The sequence below is a fragment of the Mauremys mutica genome, chromosome 12 (genome assembly GCF_020497125.1).
Source record: "Mauremys mutica isolate MM-2020 ecotype Southern chromosome 12, ASM2049712v1, whole genome shotgun sequence".
Classification (NCBI taxonomy): Eukaryota; Metazoa; Chordata; order Testudines; family Geoemydidae; genus Mauremys; species Mauremys mutica.
The window spans coordinates 80,606,155-80,623,408 of NC_059083.1; the positions used below are offsets into that span (position 1 = coordinate 80,606,155).

General features: G+C 52.4%; 1 protein-coding gene across 5 annotated transcripts in view; it reads right to left on the reverse strand.

The window, feature by feature from the left end:
* Positions 1 to 2,069: 2,069 nt before the first annotated feature.
* Positions 2,070 to 17,254, reverse strand: part of BAIAP2 (BAR/IMD domain containing adaptor protein 2) — an 82,566-nt gene continuing 67,381 nt past the window's right edge. For 2 of the 5 annotated variants that reach the window (XM_044982093.1, XM_044982091.1), the window contains exons 10-14: positions 16,865 to 17,066; positions 15,933 to 16,001; positions 13,848 to 14,013; positions 10,661 to 10,695; positions 2,070 to 2,539 (exon numbers count right to left, since the gene is read on the reverse strand). In XM_044982093.1, coding sequence (XP_044838028.1) covers positions 2,470 to 2,539; positions 10,661 to 10,695; positions 13,848 to 14,013; positions 15,933 to 16,001; positions 16,865 to 17,066 — 542 coding nt within the window. In that variant the 3' untranslated portion in view covers positions 2,070 to 2,469. Of the gene's footprint in view, positions 2,540 to 7,270; positions 7,315 to 8,191; positions 9,586 to 10,660; positions 10,696 to 13,847; positions 14,014 to 15,932; positions 16,002 to 16,864; positions 17,067 to 17,254 lie in introns of those variants that run through there. The other 3 variants (XM_044982095.1, XM_044982094.1, XM_044982092.1) reach the window with 3 other exon arrangements.

Sequence of the window (17,254 nt, forward strand, 5' to 3'; positions counted from 1 at the left end):
CCATGTGAGCAAGGACTGAGCGCAGGGACCAGGCCAGAGAGAACTAGTACAGCCGACAACAGAGGCCGTTCACTTGTGCTGACCCTTGTAGTCTCCAGGGTGTTTCGTTAGCGCTCGGCACTGCCTGGGGGCCTAGTTCAGAGCAGCGCAGTCTTGGGGCTTTGCTGAGGCTGCTCCCTGGCACCACCTCCCAGAGGGGTTAGGCCGGGTTAACGGCAGCCCTCGGGCCCCAGAGAGTTTTCATACCTCTGAGCGCCAGAGTTACGGCCTCACGTCCCCTCACTGACTCTGCTGAAAAGCAGGGGAAGTCGCAGTGCACAGAGGCACAAAGAGCAGATTAGAGAGTTTGAGACACCACAGTTGGACAGATTTAACCCCAGGGGGCAGGGCCCTCCCGCTGGGGCAGTGCATCCAGCTTCACCCACAGCCCACGAGGTACCTGCAGCTTGGTGCCCACTGCAGGGCTCGGGCGCTCCCCCAAGGGGGGTGGGGGTGCCATGACGGCACAGGGCAGCCATTGATTATAGGGTCAAATATACTTTCCTTTATATAAAAATACAAACACTGGACGCTGCATTTGGGTTCGTTTGCTACTTGGCATAAGCTTATTAGGGGCTAAGCCTAGAGCGCAGTAACGCACAGGCAGCACGAGCTCTGCCATCTAGCCCTAAAAAAAAAAAAAAAGTGCAAACAGACAAACCATGAAGGCGGCCACCCCTTCCATGGGCACCGCCTGGGCTTCCGGCCCCGATTCTGATCTAGCCCCGATGGAGCAAGGCAGCGAAGGACCCAGCTCCGCTGCAGGGCCTGTTCCCACAGGTTGCAGAGCTTGTTTTCCCCTTTCTCATTCCTCATGTTTTAGTAAGGACACAAGGCCTGAGAACAGAAGCCTCGGTGCAGGCGCTGGGTGGGTGGGGTGGAGCTGGCCGGCCTCATGCCGAGAGTGGGTACCAGAGCAGCAGAGATCTTAGTAACAAGCAAGGGGGCGAGGGGGAGAGCTCAGCTAAGGCAGAGGTTTCTCACTAAAGAGCCTGAGCCGGGTTCTTCCAAAACGTACACTGAGCACTCGCACCAGCAGCCTGGGGTGGGGGCAGCTGCTGACCAGAGCTTCCAGGGCCTGGTTCTGGTCTCGAGTTCTCAGCCAGTCACTTACGGAGCTGCAAGGGTTCATCTCACAGGGGCCTGCAAGGCAGAGCCGAGTGACACACGGGGAAGTGACTGAGCATGGGAGGGGGCTCGGGGACTTGGAATGGTTCCAGCCCAGAACCTTTCGAGTCACAGACCCTCCCCCCTTCAGCACAGAAAGCTGCCTGCAGCTTGGGTCTTGCAGGTCTCTGGTACGTGACAGGTGGTTAGGACAGTGGTAGGGGGCATGGTGCACCCTCCTCCACCTCTGTTTCCTCTTCCCTGTGATTTCACGACAGACAACTACAGGTAAGAGGGTGAGTGAGTAGTACCGGTTGCCTCCGCACAGGGGGTGTTGCATCTAACAGCCTATTGTTCAAGCTTGAATAATACCTCACCCAGCTAAATAAAATCTAGATGCTGCACCATGAGGGTTGGGTGTAAAAACATTAGCAACCGTTGAACTGACGGTCAGCAGGCCTGCCTGGGAGCAGCTGGCCCTTACGCTCGTGCTAGCCAGCCCTGAGCAGCAGTTTGAAGGAGGACAAATGCTTTGCACAGCTCTGCTGTTCCATGGGCCAGGAATTGCTGCAGGCCAAAAGGGAAGGGACCAAGGCTTAGCCCCTCACTTCCCTCGGCAGCTCTAAACAGCAGAGTGGGGTCTGCAAGCCTTGGCTGTCTACGCTGCATGGAGGCCTGAGCCTGTCAGCCCAGCTCTGCAGACAGGTGTTAATAGGGCTCCTGCTAGCACAAGCTGGGTAGGCCTGACCCGCCCCATCCACACCACCATGAGTCTGTGGGCCCGGGCCGGCAGCCTTGGTCCCAGGTGCCCTGCTGCCATCCTTTTAGAGGGCTGGGGTGAGGGTTACACCTGCCCGGCCTGTATCTTGCTCTGTGCAGGAGACAGGAGCGAGAGGCTGGGGCTATACTGAGTGCTACTGCTTTCCCACTCTTAGAACAGCAGCAGGCTGTGGGGTCAGCATGTTCCCCCACTAACGCTGACCTTTCTGCGCTGGGAGAGCTGAACAGGGCTGGAGGGTACAGGCTGGGAACCCAGGGCCGTGAGTGCTGCTTTATCTCCACACCTGCCATGACCAGAGTGAACGAAGGGTAACAGAGTTTAACCCGCTCACCCTCTGTCACTGTGCTGACTACACGGGCTTTACAGGAGAGAGCAGCAAAACACCAGCTTTAGCCCTTGGCTTCCAAGCAGCAGTAGCAGGTTTAAACAAACGCAGCCTAAACAAAGTTCTGGAAAGACAGACTTGCGGACAAGGAGGCTACAGTGGGTCAGATACAGCAATGCAGGCAGGAGGTGCTTGCTGGCTCCAGCAATCCCAGGGATCAGCTGATGAAGGGAGCTGACCTGTCGTTGGTCACTGTTGGTTTCAGCTGGATGTTGGCAAAAGGATTTCTGCAGATAGAAAGGAAGGCACAGGTCAGTGGGGGAGGAGTGCATCCCCTGAGCAGCACAGCTAGTACAATGGACAGCAGGACAGCAAGAGACAACCGGGTGAGAGACACAGCTTTCCCTGGGCCGCATTCACTCTGAGCAGCAAACGCTGCAGCGGGGGGCCGGCTGGCTTTGCTTTTAGTGTATTCGAGACCTAACCATACGCACTGTGCGAGCGGAACATACCTTACTTTAGAGTCATGGCAGGGTCTTTCTGCCTCACCTCGCTCACCCACTGGGTGGCACTTCTTTAAGAAATGGGTGAAGGGATTTACTCTGCTTCCTCTCGTGAGAAAACCCCCTTAGCGCTAACTGTACAGCGCTGGATTGTCTCAGCGATTTCTAGCACTGGGGGGTTTGTACTTGGGCGAGGGAAGCTCCTCTTAGGATTTAGAGAGAGAAAAGGTACGAGGTTATCTGGGGAGTGCAGGATTAGTTCCTATGATTCTACTTCTACTTGTCCAGGCTATTTTTAAAATCCCAAAGGATGGGGCTTCCCTCAGTTCCCTGGAATCTGAAGAAGTGGTTTCAAACACCAAACAACAACTACTTCCATGGATCTGCATTAGGATCAGGACTCCTGGAAGTACAGACCCATGTTCCTTAAATGGAAAAACTGAGGGATTACAATGACAGGGTACCTGATCTCAGGTAGCTGAGATGGCAGAGAGGAGATTGAGGAGTCTGTCTGCACCGCAGCTAGTTATCACTACGCACAGGACGGACTCTCCCCAGGGCGGTCAGAGCTCAACTAAGCCTCACTGCAGGAGGAAGGACGGTGGTTTCCACCCAGACAACAAGCCAGCTGGAGGAAGCTGACTGATTTATCTTGGCATGTGCTCTGAGGGAGTTTCACATCAGCTGGGCTGAGCGTGCAGCTGGGCTGAGATTTGCAAGGGCAGGTGGCATGAAAGGAGACAGTTGAATTTGATTGGACCAAACATTTAAACAAACATTCCAGTTACAGTACTTCAGCCACACGAAAGAAACGCAGCTTAGTTAACACTTCAAAGACAGACACGCTGTGTACTACATCTTATACACACACCTGGCTGGCCGATGCATGTTCATGATACTGATTTATTAACCCCTGGCACTTGTATTGGCCTTGCAACTGCTTGATAACCAAGCAGGGTGCTCATGCCCTTAGCAGGCCTCCTGTTGCTGGGTCAGCAGAAGCTGGAGCTCTGGAGACCCCCCACCCACCTGGGACTTTCAGCTCACTCCCCTAACGGCATCAGCACCGGGCACAGCCTGCACAGGCCGAGGAGTCTGTGCAGAGCACCGGGGAGCGGGGCCAGCAAAGACAGATGGCCCTTAGCCTGGGCCACTTTCCCCCGGATGGCTCCTCAGCCTGGCCAGAGCTGGGAAAGAGCACAGGAGATTAACACCACAAAACACAGATTGGCTCTGAAAACAGCAGCACAAAAATCCCCTCAAGGAAGAAGAGTCCTCTGGGCCCCAGCTGCCCCATCCCAGGGCTTGTGTCTGTTGCTGCCCCGGAGCCAGTCAGTATTTGTAGAGCACACAGGGGTTCTTCCTACACCACACTACAGACAACAGCTCTGCAGACAGACACAGCATCAAACACATTCTCCTGCCAGGCTCAGAGGACAAGAGCGGAGGAGACACGAGTCATGGCTGGGTAGGATCCGGCAGGAAGGCACCTAGCTAACCCCCCCGCCCCGAGGAGTGGAAAGAACAGCTGCACCTCCTGCCCAGGAGACGCTGACCTCAAGTGACCCCTGTACCTGGGTTCATCCCTCCTCCTGCCCCCCTAAAGGCAGAGCCACTCAGGCTAATCCATTAGACCCTCCACCAAGAGGAGGGGCTGCTCCCTTACTTTATTACACCCTTTTGCTTCCAACCCCTTTGGCACCAGTTTGGGGGGGATGGGGGGAAATCAAAGAGACGAGCAGGACTAAAGCATGGCTGGCTGGGGGTGGAGGACAACGTACAGCTCTGGGGGGATGCAATGCACAGACTCTTGGGCTGCTTCCCACGCCCGGTGGCAGCTCTCCTTGGGTATGTGCAGGGCTGCCAGAGGCAGGCAGGTTTGGGATGCCAGGACAGCTCCAAGGGGCTGTTTGCATGCAAGTGCATCCCCCCCTCCTCCTCTAACCAGCTCTGTCCTGTTGGTCCGGACCAGGGCTCTTCTCCCTTCCACTAGCTAGCTCCCGCCATCCCTTCCACCCTACCCATTGACCAGTCCTCCTCTCTTAGGCCACGGTGATCTCTCCCTACCCTTCCCCCCCCGGCTTCAGAGCCTGACCGGGAACATCTACTCAGCTAGTTTTAGGGCCATAGCGTGAGCCTGCAGCTGTACATGTGGGTGCTAAGAAAGGCTGCTATGCAGTTCCCATCTCCCGCCCCCGCCCATGGTGTAGATGTACCCGTATACGCTGCTGAAGGTCTTGACCAGAGATTCTTGTTTGACAGTCAGGCTGGGTGAGGCAAACATGGGAGGAAAAGCACAAGTGAGGTTAAAACTTGAGCCTAAAATTGAACTGTGCCAACAATTACTTGAAAGGACCATTTGCTCTTTAGCAATCTCATAGCGCTGCTGGAAGGGTGACATGGAGAGGCACCCAGGAGCAGCGTGTCTCATTGGGGCACAGAGACCGCCCAGCAGGGAGCCACCAGAGATGTTCCTGGTGGAAGGGGAGGGATCTTTAAGGAGCTTACTTTTGAGTACCTGAATGTTGAGTTGCTCCCTCTGAACTGCAACCCCGCTCAGCTCTGAGGGCCCCACTTCCATGCCCAGTGGCCCTGGCTGCAGACAAGGAGCCTTGGAGGGTCCCATCAAGGTCTTGCTCAGTAACACTCCCAGCCTGGCTGCAAAGCAAGAGCTGGAGCCTTTTTGTGGTGCTGCTTCTCCGCTCCTCACCCCCTTCTAAATCCAGTGCTCCAGGGTTTCACTCTGCCACTCCCCACATACGCTCAGCAGCTTCGGCAGCCCGGTGTCTTGAAACACTAGGTCTAGCAAAATGTAACCTAGGGAGAAGCATCCCAAATGGTCCCCGTAGGGGTCTGACTGGCTGGAGTGTGTGTGTGCACGCAGGGTGGGGTGGGGTGAGTTTGAGGAAATCAGGGACAGTAGTTTGATTAAGGATGAAAAATACTGTGGGGAGGGGTGGGGGCATTAGGAGCAGGGATCTGGCCCCCCCTTTTCTCACTGTGGTTCTCTGGGTTATCCCCACACTCACCAAGCAAACACGAGTGGCTGCCCCACTGCTCCCTGGGCCCGAGAGCAGGGTAAAGGCCTTGCTGGCCAACAAACCTACTAGGATGAAGCCTGTGTTTAAAATCCAGCACTTCAGCCCCCACCTAGGAAGAGTGGCTCAGCCTTCCAGCAGTGCTATGGGAAGGGTAATCTCTCCTCCCCAAGGCCCAGCTCCCTGGGGCAGCACCAACTCTTCTTTAAATCGTAGCTTCGTTTCCAGCAAGAAGATTACTCAGTTTTCAAGCCAAAGTGATTAGTTTCCCTACCTAATTTATGCAGATTCTCAGGTTGCTTTTCCCCTAGGATGCCTGGAGAATTGATGTCACGTGAAAGGAATGAAAAGGTGACTCAATGACTCACCAGGGATTATTTAACCATCTTTGTTCTGGCACAGCAGAGAGGTGGATCAGAGCCTGCAGCAGCACCCCCAAACCTCAGACTCAAAGCACATCTTCAGGATTGGGGGTGGGGGGGGAATTGCAAAAAGGTATTGGGGGAGGCTGGAGCTCCTGGAAGTAGCTAAAACCAGCAGGTGCTATGCAAGGAAGCCTCCCCTCCCCCCTCAGCTGATGCTGCTCTCTGCTACCCTCCAGGACACCCCCCCCCCCAAATACTACAGCCCTTGGTGCCTGCTGAACAAAGGCCACCGATCAGCCATGGGGGACTAGATGGAGGCTACCAAACTAACGGTCACTGTACCAAAGCCGATGTTGACCCACGGCTCTGCAGCGTGGAGGGCAATGGACTAACTATCACCACCCCAAAACCAGCTGTTACTGAAATAGCCATAACGTAGGTTTTATATCCCTGAAGACCGGGAAAAGGCTCTGCAAAATGGCAATGAAGTGCCAGTCACTGGAGGTGCGTGATGCGGCGAACATCGTGACCCAGCGATAGCAGCAGATGCTGGGACTCACTGAAGCCCTAAAGCCAAGGTGGGTCGTTATATCAAGGGTAGAATTCTAAAAGCAGGAATAGGCCAGAGATGCTCATTGCCCAGCCATGGAAGCATGAAACCAGAAGGCTGCACACGCTCTGCCCCAGCAGTGTGGGAGGGAGGAGGGGGTGGAGACGGGGCAGGCGCTATGCATTGAGCCGTGCAGATACAGGTGTGGCTAGAGAGACGGGCACATTGAGGCTTATACGGAACAACAGTGTAGGAAGAGGAATCCATTGCAGGAGCCCCAGGAAGGCAGAGAAGCTTCCACCAATGGGTTTAGGTGCAAGCGAGTGATTGAGCCCAATTAGGAGCTGTGCTCTGAACTGACTGGCATTGCCTGGCGATGGACATTAGCGAAAGACAAGACCGTGCCCATTCGCTCGGATTGATGGTCACAGTAAGCAGATCAATGACCCATTTTGCTCCCTCCCTCACCCGTTCCCTAGCATGGTGCTGAACCCCCAGCTTCTGACCAGTCAGTACATAGCACTGCAATAGTGAGGGGTTTGGCACATAAAACTGAACTTACTAACTAGTCAGGGACATCAAAACCTGGCCACTTCCACATCGGGGCTGTAATGGAAACAAAAGGCAGTTTGTAGGACGTGTTTAATACGCACTCAGCAGCCTTAGTGAGAAATAAAAAGGGTATTTGGTTAGAGAAGCTAGGCCAGGAGCCAGCTGCTCCCCTGGGATTTGCTCCACTCCCAGGAGAGGTCACCGGCTGGGTCACCTGCTGCTTCAGACACAGGATGCAAAAACGGAAAAGTTGTATGTTAATACTTATAACTTATACAGCACTTAAACCACACACTCTTCCTCATCACAACTCCCTTGTGAAGATTGCAATGAAGGACAAACCCAGTTAGATCCACTATATGCCAGTCATGGGAAAGAGACCCTGCAGCATTCCCACCCTGCCCCAGACTCCTCTCACTGTCCCCTTCAGACAAGTTTGCAGAGGGGAAAAAAAAAACCAAGACCCATTTACTTTCAGTAACAGCATTCAAACCTCCTGAGTGACACCCAAATGCAGTTTGGAAAGAGCTACATTTGGTTTTGTGCTATTCTCACAAGCCATATTGCAAAGCAACTAATTCTAGGTTTATCCTGTACTGGAGAGCAGCAAGTCATTCACCTGCAACAGCGAGCCTTTCCAGACAAATTAAGACACTGGCTGAGTGTGGGGACTATGTATTTAAACACTATTGCAGCTGCTTCCATTCAGCAGTTGACTTTAATGCAAGTTGCCAGACCTGCAAACTGACCAGAGAAACTGGGTGAGGAGAAAGGTCATTTTCTGGCCCTCCAAGATCATGGGGAATGGAAAAAAAAAATATGGCAGAGGCAATCTGGTGACTGGTCAGTGATATAGGAATGAAAGCTGAAAAAACCACCAAGGCCCAACTCAATGCAATAAATAAAACTTTTATTCAAACAATAACTCAGTACAGGGCACATTTCTCTTCAGCTTTTAAAAAAGGTTTTCAGCACTTTACAATCTTCATACAAGTTTTTGCTAATCTTCTACATTCATTTAGCACGGAATATTCTGGATTAAAAATCTTTAGCAAAATTATGACATCAACGCAGGAGGTTCTTATTACATATGCCCATAGTCTATTATATAAAACAAAAAAAACCTTTTCTGTGTGTAATGTGTGTATGTATGTATATTGCCAGCAATGTCCTAGTAAACAGGCATGTCAAGAGGTTTTAAAATCACATCAGACAGAGGAAGTGTGTACAGCTTTGCAATGAAGACTTTCACCGGAACTGAAAAGGTTAAGTCTGTACTCTGGGTGTGGGCCACTTAGTGACCTCTCCGCACTCAGTGATTGAAGAAGCAATACCAGTAGCCATTAATTCCAATCCTACTGTGTTTGTCTCTAAAGTTATCAGGACACACAAAGAAGATTGACATGATTTAGGAAGTTAAACACTGGGATTCTTCTCCCCTCCAGCCACCCTCCCAAGAAAAACCAAACCAAAACACAGGTGTTTTTTTTTTAAAGTCCAATTTCAAAATGCAAAAGAGTCTTTGGATTGCTCTGGCAAGCTGCATAACACCACGATTTATCCCCCAGAGCACGAACGTGAGGTAACAATACCTGGCTACAAAATATACAACAAAAGAAAGAATGAACCTTCCAACAATGCTGCTTGAGTCAGCCCTGGTGGTTTCATTAGCTGGAGCAGAGGAACTGTCCAACCCCCACCAAGAACCAACCATTTCTCTGAGGCCTAAACCTCTGCACTATCCACTTTTCTTAAAGCAACCGGGTCAAGTCTGGTTGAATTAAAGTGGATGCCACCCAGAGAGGGACGTGACCAAAGCTCTCTAGTGTCTATACCTGCCTTCCCCTTAGAAACAGGAAACTGGCATCTGAATGAAGGGGAAAGGAGAGTTGAAGTAACAGTACGAATACCATAGGCCATGCATATTTGTTCAATATTGGAAATGGTTTCTTCCATTTTGTCAGTACGGTGTGGCTCATGTTAAGCCTCAGAAAAGGGATAGTGCATCTTTGAACATTCACAAAGTACAAAAACTGGATCCGCCCAGTAACTGTAAACTGCATCCAGGCTGCTCCAAAAATTAGCAGGCACTGTTTGGCAGTTCCTGCTCTGAAAGGCTTCACAAAACAAGGGCATTGTAAACATCAGGGAGGGGAAGGTAGCAGCACCATGGTTTCCTTGGATGATCACAAGAGTTAAAAATCCAAACTAAGAAGTATAAGAGGAGAAAAGAAAAGAGGGAAAGAAGCAGAAAGCTCTTCAAAGCAGCAGTTGCCATTTCTAGTCAGGTGTCCTCACACAGTTGATACCAAAGTGCCATTGCCACTGTGGAATAGAAAGCACAGGAAGACTGCCAGACTGCACTTCACCGCAAAGAGCATCAGATGGACAACACCACACTTATCGCAATGCAGTATCCCTTTTCTGGAGCTCAGGGTAGTCCTCTGTGCCCTGGCTTTACCCCACAGCTTCCCTAGAGCAGCTGGTGAGAACGCCAAGCGCATTACGCTTTTGCTTAAAGCAAACCATCTCTTGAGCACTCGGGGCAACTCCTGCAGTTGCTCCATGCGCGACTTCTCTGGCTGTCCCCCAGTAAGGGAGAGGAACCACTGTAGCCCTGGCGTTCGGGTTCAGATCCTGCTCATCACAACTGGTTGCCATTTCACTCAACGTGGCAAAAAGTGGGAGGTTTCTTCTCTCTATTTTTATTTTAAAATATTTCAGTTCCTCCCACCAACGCAGGGCTCAAACTAACAAACCCCTATCCCTGGGCGAGAGGCTGCTTTCCCTCTACTCAACGAGAGTGTTCCGAACACAGGCAGGAGGGCCTCCATTTTGGAGACAGACCTGCCCATTCTGTTATACTTTGGACCGTTTCCCCATCGGGCAAGAGAGCGGAGTGAGTTTCTAGAGGGGAAGTATCAAGAGAAGATACTCTAGGAATGTCCAGAAAGGCTGCCCCAGTTTGAATCGGTGGAATGAGACGTTGGCTGTGCTGATGTTCCCTTCGGATTAGCCTGCTTTTGAGAAGTGAGAACTGCTCATCTGATCCAGAGTCTCTGAGCCAAGTAGTGACCCTGGGAGAGGCCACAGCTGTCCTTGGAACAGGCAGACACAAGCTAGATACATTTTGACTCTTCTCCTAGGAGACTCATGGTTGCCCCACACAGATGACAAATTCAGATTTATCAATGCCTAAATTATCTAACCCCATCATTAACTCTGTTTACGTCTAAACTGCCACATCTAGCATCGCCTGCTTGCATAGCCTGAGTGCCAGTGTAGGGCCACCTCCCAGAATGCGTCCTGCCAAGGGATACTGCAGCGTTGTTTACTATACCCAGCGCTCTGAACATTACGATTCACTTTATTGAACACGATGTGAAATAGAAAGGCTTACCTGCTTCCAGCTCTCGTTCCATAGTCCTCAAGGCCCTAAGGGAGAGAAAGACAAACCAACCATGAGACAGCAGAGAGACAGGCTTTGCCATTAGATGGCACTGGAAGGACATAAGAACAGAAGCAAATGCACTGGGCCCCAGTGGCTTTCAGGCTCAGAGCCGAAGCATCTGGGTATTAGAAAGTGGATCGTGATGAAGGTGATTTAAATGGGGTTTAATGCAGCATGGAGTAAAGTGACACTTGTCTCTGCAGAGCGCGTGACTTTACACAACAAGGCGGGTTACAGCAAAGGCAGAAAGAATCTAGCTCCTGCCGTCCGGCTCCACCTTGCTACAGAGATCCCGTAACTATCAAGGAGCATCACACGCACATTTTAAAATAAGAAGTTAGGCACACACTGGTGAAATGGTCTGTGAAAAGGGTGTTTCTTGTAACCGAATCCCACCAGAAATTGCAGCGCTCTGGGCTGGTGGCGGCTTGGACTGGTACTGAATAGCACTATGCTGTGGGTGGCCGGAGAGGGAGGCGGGCAGGCCAGAAAGGGCAGCCTTCTGCGGAACAGATGGACATGGCACTCTAGTGCAGGGCACCCTGGACGTTCCATCCCTGAGCCAGGATCTGTACGGAGGGAGAAGGGGGCCAGCAGAGGAGACTACAGTAGTTCTCTTCTTGGTGAGCAATACTGGGTTATAAGACCAATGAGTCCTGCACCCGCTGTCCAGGTCCCTGGGATCCAAGAAGCAGGCTCTGGCCAGTCCAGGAAGAGATTATTTTTGATACAAATATCTGTCCTCGCCAAACACCCCTGCAGAGAGCCAGTTCCTCGTCCAGCTCCTCTGGCTCCAACTAGCAAGACATGAGACTGTTCCTCCCCCATACTCTGCTTCAGCTGCAGGCACAGAAGTGGGACTCTGTTTCCCAGCTTGGGCATAGCTTTTCAGAAGCTCCTTGTGGAGTGGCCAGGAGCTAAAATGCCAGTCCCCTGCTCAATGCCTCAGGAAGGGGCAGATTGCTGACTTGGGGAGCTTGGCCCATCCTGGGACTTGCAGTCTGGCTGGAGCGGCTGGCACTGCATGGCCCCATGCTGGAGCCAGCCTGAGATCTATTTAACATCAATGCTCACTTCGCATCCGTTCCAGCCGAGTAACAGAATGATTTTTTAGTCTGTTTGTGGGGTCTGCTGGGCACTTCAACACCTGGGACCCACAGTAACTCGGACATGGCCCAGGAAGCTGGGGAGGGTGGTTCTGAACAGAGCTTGTTCCCCCCCACCCCACCCCAAGTAAAAATCCTGCCTCACATCCCTGGCCTGAGGCGGCCATTCTACCTAGTTACCCCTTGTCTACGAATACCAACCCCAACTCCTCGCCCAGAGCTTCCCACTTCACAAGCCTACGTTGTCTCATGCTGCTCTGTCCAGCAGTGACAAAGGATCAGCTTATTCATCTCAGGAGTCCTTTAAAGCTCATACATTAGCAAGGGGCTCTAATAACTGTTGGTCTTGGGTGGGGCTGGGCTGGAGCCCCAGGGGCTTTCTCCACCTCAAAAAATAAATAAATAATCTATGGGAGTTACCCGTGAGTAACTCATTTCTGGTGGGAGGCTCTCATGGAAGCAGCAAGTGTTGTCGATTGGGAGTTTATGCTGCCATTTTGTGCCATTCTGTGTGTCTCACCCATCTTCTCCAAGTCAGCCAATTGGCTCATCTTCTCCATCACTTTGGCTTTCCTCTCCCGCTATAATTTTTGAAGGGAGGATTTTAGTTCCCCTCAGAGAGGGACCGGAGGGAGAAAGATCATGGAGCCCTGGGTAAGCTACAAAGAATCATCTGGCAAAAACAGCAAAGGCTGGTAAACCCCAATGGAAACATCGCTTTCGTTTGGACTTACAGTTGACCTAGTGTAAGGCTTGTAGTGAGCAGATGGCAGTTGGCACAGGGCACGGGAGTATTCTTTAATTGCACAACCATAGGGCGTAAGGTAGTCCTATAAATAACGAACACAGGCCTGTTGGAGAGTAACCCTCACTCACTTGCAATAGGCCAACATCAAAGTAAAACATTGAAAATAACATTAAAACCCTCTCAGAGTTCAGCACATCTATTTCCACTGTAAAAAACTGCTCTTCATGGTGCCGCAGCCAGGGCTCCACCGGCACCAGGGCCACAGAGACTCCAATACGTAACACCCTCATCCCACTCACGCTGCATGTTACAGAAACCAGGGAAGGCCACTCTGTTCAGTGTGGGGAGATACAGGCACTGGTTGTCTCCCTGCGTTCCCTGGCTTAGTGCATTCCCAGCTGACCAGCATTCCACACGCCAATCCTTTGATGGCACATCTGAACAGCCAATGAGAGTGCCAAGAGGTTGAGGCAGACGCCCGTACCCAGAGTACAGCTAAAGGCACGCAGGAACACTGTCCTGGATTCATACCGCAACCCCCAGCGGCTACAGAAAGGAGTCTGGAAATCGTTGTCTGATCCGCTACATTAAATGGGGATTCAACAGCCTGCAGCTGTCCAAGATGAGGGTAGGAGAGAGGCTGTGTTGGTGCTTTGAGTTTTTTTGTTTTTGTTTTTTTAAACCCTCCCCCAAGGGTTTTCCCCACATGCAACCACTCCCCTTATTTAGTTAAGACCAGAAAAAACACTGAGGTAAATTTTTTTTAAGAGGGCCTAAATGAGTTAGGAGCCTAAGCCCCATTTCAAAAAGTGACGTAGGCACCTAAATACCTTTAAAAATCTGGCCAATGGCAGCCAAAGGCTCATTAAAAGTCAATAGGATTTAGACTCCCAAGTCATGAAAATGGGACTTGGTGTTTTTGAAAATTTCACCTAGGGGTGTCTATTGCGAACGGAAACCACCATGCACAACTCCCGCATCCTCAAGGGAAACACACACACACACCCCTGATCGACAGCAGCAACAGGCGCTAACCCACCAGCGTCGCCCCAACCCCCCCAGTCACACTGCTGCTGTTACAGCCATTTCTTACAGCACTCCAGGGCTGTTTGGTTTAACTCTCCCCTGCCGGCCCCCAATAATTCAGAATGCCTGCTCTCCAGGCAGCTCTCCCCTTGCAGGCAAGCTGCCCCCCAGCTGCCAGCAATGACACAGTGATTAACATGCACTCGCTCTCTGCATCCACAGGGTACCAGTTCCCCCTGGGCTCCCTGCACCTCACCTGGGAGAAGGCAGGCACTGCCACGCTGTATGGTCGCTGTTTGAAAGTGCTGACAGGTTGTGGTGGGAAGACCCGTGATGAGGACACGCCGTAGTCTGGTGGCGGGATGGCGATGTCGTCCTTATCCAGCAGGTTGCCTGTGCTGCTGCTTTTCCCTTGTTGCAAGCTACAACAGGAAAATAATCAACCAACCGCCACCCACACTCTTTCCCCCTGCCATTGCTGGGCTCCCCTGGGGATCCTGCCCAGCGCCGCAGCCCAGGTGTCACAGGGGGCCTCAAGCAGGGAGCACAGTGAAGTCACGTGGCACATTTTATCCTAGACACTCACTAACCAGTAGCAATTATTTATCATTCACAGTTGTGATTGAGGCCTCTGCAGACATGCAGGGCTGCTGGAGCCATGTTGGTCCCAGGACAGAGAGAGAAGGTAGGGGAGAAATCTCTTATTAGACCCACTTCTGTTGGTGAGAGAGAAGCTGTGGAGCATACACCAAGCTCTTCTGGGAGAGCTGGTTTCTCCTCTACAGACAGTCACTTCTCCAGCAGGTAAGACTAATCCAGTGGTTCTCAGCCTTCCCTGTTTCAGGGCTCCCCTTCCATCTAGCCTGGACCCCTCCCATTTAGCAGTAATGGGCAGGGAAATCACAGCCTCCCACACTCTAATCCACTAAAAGGCATTTCTAATGCGACCGTCACTACCGATACTGCTCAATCCATAGCTAAACCCCACTGCGAAACGGAGACCAGCTCGGAGAGAATTTCATGAAGACTTTTCTATTTCTGCACACAGCTGGTACTAAGCCCTGACCACCATCTTGCTGCCCAAAGGAAAATAAATCTCCCCATTTCATTCAGGTTGCAATGCACTCCACAGCGCAGGAAAGAAAGAGACACCCCTTTATGTCGGACAGCTGGCAGAGGGAGGTGCCATGTGTTTTGGCTCCGCCCGCCTGGTCTGTTTGTCCCTCAGCTCCCTGCACCACTGGAATGGAACCCAACCCATGAGCCACCACCAAGCTCTCTGGGACCATGTCGCCGTCTGTTGCTGCAATGGAAGGAGGAGATCCCTTTGGAGAAACGCCCGAGACTTACAGTGCCACGAGCTAGCTGGAGAGAAGGGGCAGATCAGCACATGCGCCCAGGTGCAGAGAACCTCTCTAACCAGACACTCCCAGTTATGCAGCCCACCTGAAAGCCTCCCAATGCCCTTAAGGGGAGACAGTGTCTCCCCACCCCTGGTGCCTCCTAGGACAGGTGTCTCAAACTCCCGGCCCATAGGCCAGCTGCAGCCTGCGAGCCTCCCCCCTGTGGCCCGTGAGGCTCCAGCAGTTTTGGGGCCGGGTCTCTCCCTTGGCCCCACCTGGCACCCCTGGGCGTTCCCCCCTCAGGGGCCCCAGCTGCACAGCAGAGCTGAGCAGTGTCTGCCTGCTCGCTCCAGTAACTGCCGGCCTCTCCCTGCGGCCCAGGGATGGGGCGGGGCTGTGCCTCCATGCGCAGCCCCTGCGGCCAATGGGACGCTGTGGGGGCAGAAGCATGCCGAGGCCCCCCTGGCCCAGCCCACCCCACCTTGGAGCCCCAAGCAAGCGCTGCACCCCTGACCCCCTCCCAGAGCCTGCACCCCAATCCCCTACCCCATCCCAGAGCCATAGGCAGTGGGGGGGGGCAGGTTCTGGGTAGCATGAGTGACATTGGCCTGCTGGGAGGATTTTAGGCCTGGCACTGGCCCCAAGGTAAATTGAGTCTGAGACCCCCTGTCCTAGGACATCCAGAGCCTTTTCCTTAGTTGTAATGGCATCACATCTGACCATGTCTGATGTAACACGCCTGGTGAGGAGTCTCCCTTCCCTGCATAGTTCTCTGGGTTACTCAACTACAGACACATCTGAAAATCTCCCAACGTTTCTGTAACAAAGTTGGCAAGACTGGCTCTGCAGAGCTGAGAAAAGCACAGTCCGTCACTGCCTCGGGCCCCGTACACACACCGGTCAGCGCTGGGAGCTTTTCCCAGACCCAAGGGAACGTCACCAGCTGCCACGCTGCACCAGCAGCTGGGACAGCACGTTTTTTAAAGGCGTGTTTTTACCTTGTATGCAACCTGTCGCTTCCATCGCTGTCAAGAACCCGCGTGTAGGAGAAAGGGAACCAGCCTCTCCTGTAAGAAGAGAGAGTCAAACGTAGCCTCTCGCGCAGAGATGTGTGGAGGGAAGAGTGTCTGAACATTACGCTCCAGCTACACGCCACACTACGCTGTGACAGGAGGGACCATCATTTGGGTCATGGCTTTCTAGGGGCGCTACACACTGCAAACCAGTAAGTGTGGTAAAAACTCCGGATCTCAGGGATACTATTCAAAAAAGGCCCATTCCCTGCCTAGAACACCCCCCCTCAGATGCTCTCCCCCCCCCACACACACACACTTACAGGAAAAATGGGGGAGGACTTTTGCAGGCAACAGGATTGGGTTTTTTTGTTTTTTTCTTTAAATGCAAGATCCCAGGTTTTGTAGGCCGGACTAAAATTGCTTCTCCTTCCAGGGCCATTAGGAGCAGGCTGCTGGCCCCAGCAGCAGTCCCCGCCAGGTCAGATCCCTGCCAAGACCATCTGGAGCATTGGCTTTATTGGGAGGCTCTGCGGTGCTGTAAGGAGGTTATTTAGGGTTGCTGGCGTTACAGATAGTGCTGCACAAGCACTCCACAATTCTGCCATTAGCAAGGTCCCTGCGCTCAGCCTCCCACGTGTCACACTGAAGTGAAATTGGGATAAAGAGTCAAGACAAGAGGCCCAGCACTCAAAAGCCTGGCCTCACTCCTCAGGTCGGTGCTTTACCAAACACCAGCCAGCAAAGCCAGTATTTCATCTTCCTCAGAATTTTGAAGCTCCCATAGTAACCGAGTGGCACGATGGGATGCCAGGAAGTACTGGCTGGCAGCTAAGCAAGTCTGGCGCGCCAGCTACTCCAATGTTAAGAGCTAGGTGCCGAGGGCAGCTGTAGTTCTAGGGAGTTCAGACACTCACATTTTTGTTTTCTCACTCTCCCCGTAGTGCCATCCATCTCGGGCCTCCGGCACCAGGAGCATGATGAGGTCTCCTTCCTTGAAGCTCAGGAGGGTGGTGTTATCACCAGCAGCATGAGAGAAAATGGCCTGTACTCTAGTCCTGCCGTTCCTCTCAAGCCCGGCAGCCATGGAACTGGAGCGTGGCAAGGTCTTGTTTTCAGCTGGTGAGACACAAAGAAAACCCCAAGATCTCAGACCATGTGGCTGAACACATCCTAGGCAGTTTTCTACTGTGGCATTTAGAGTCATTAATCTACCCAAGGCTCAGTCAGCACTGCAGTATAGGAAAACGAGCCCCCTTTTAGCCAGTACAGCTCAGACCTCCTCCCCCCTGACAATTCTTGGCTAT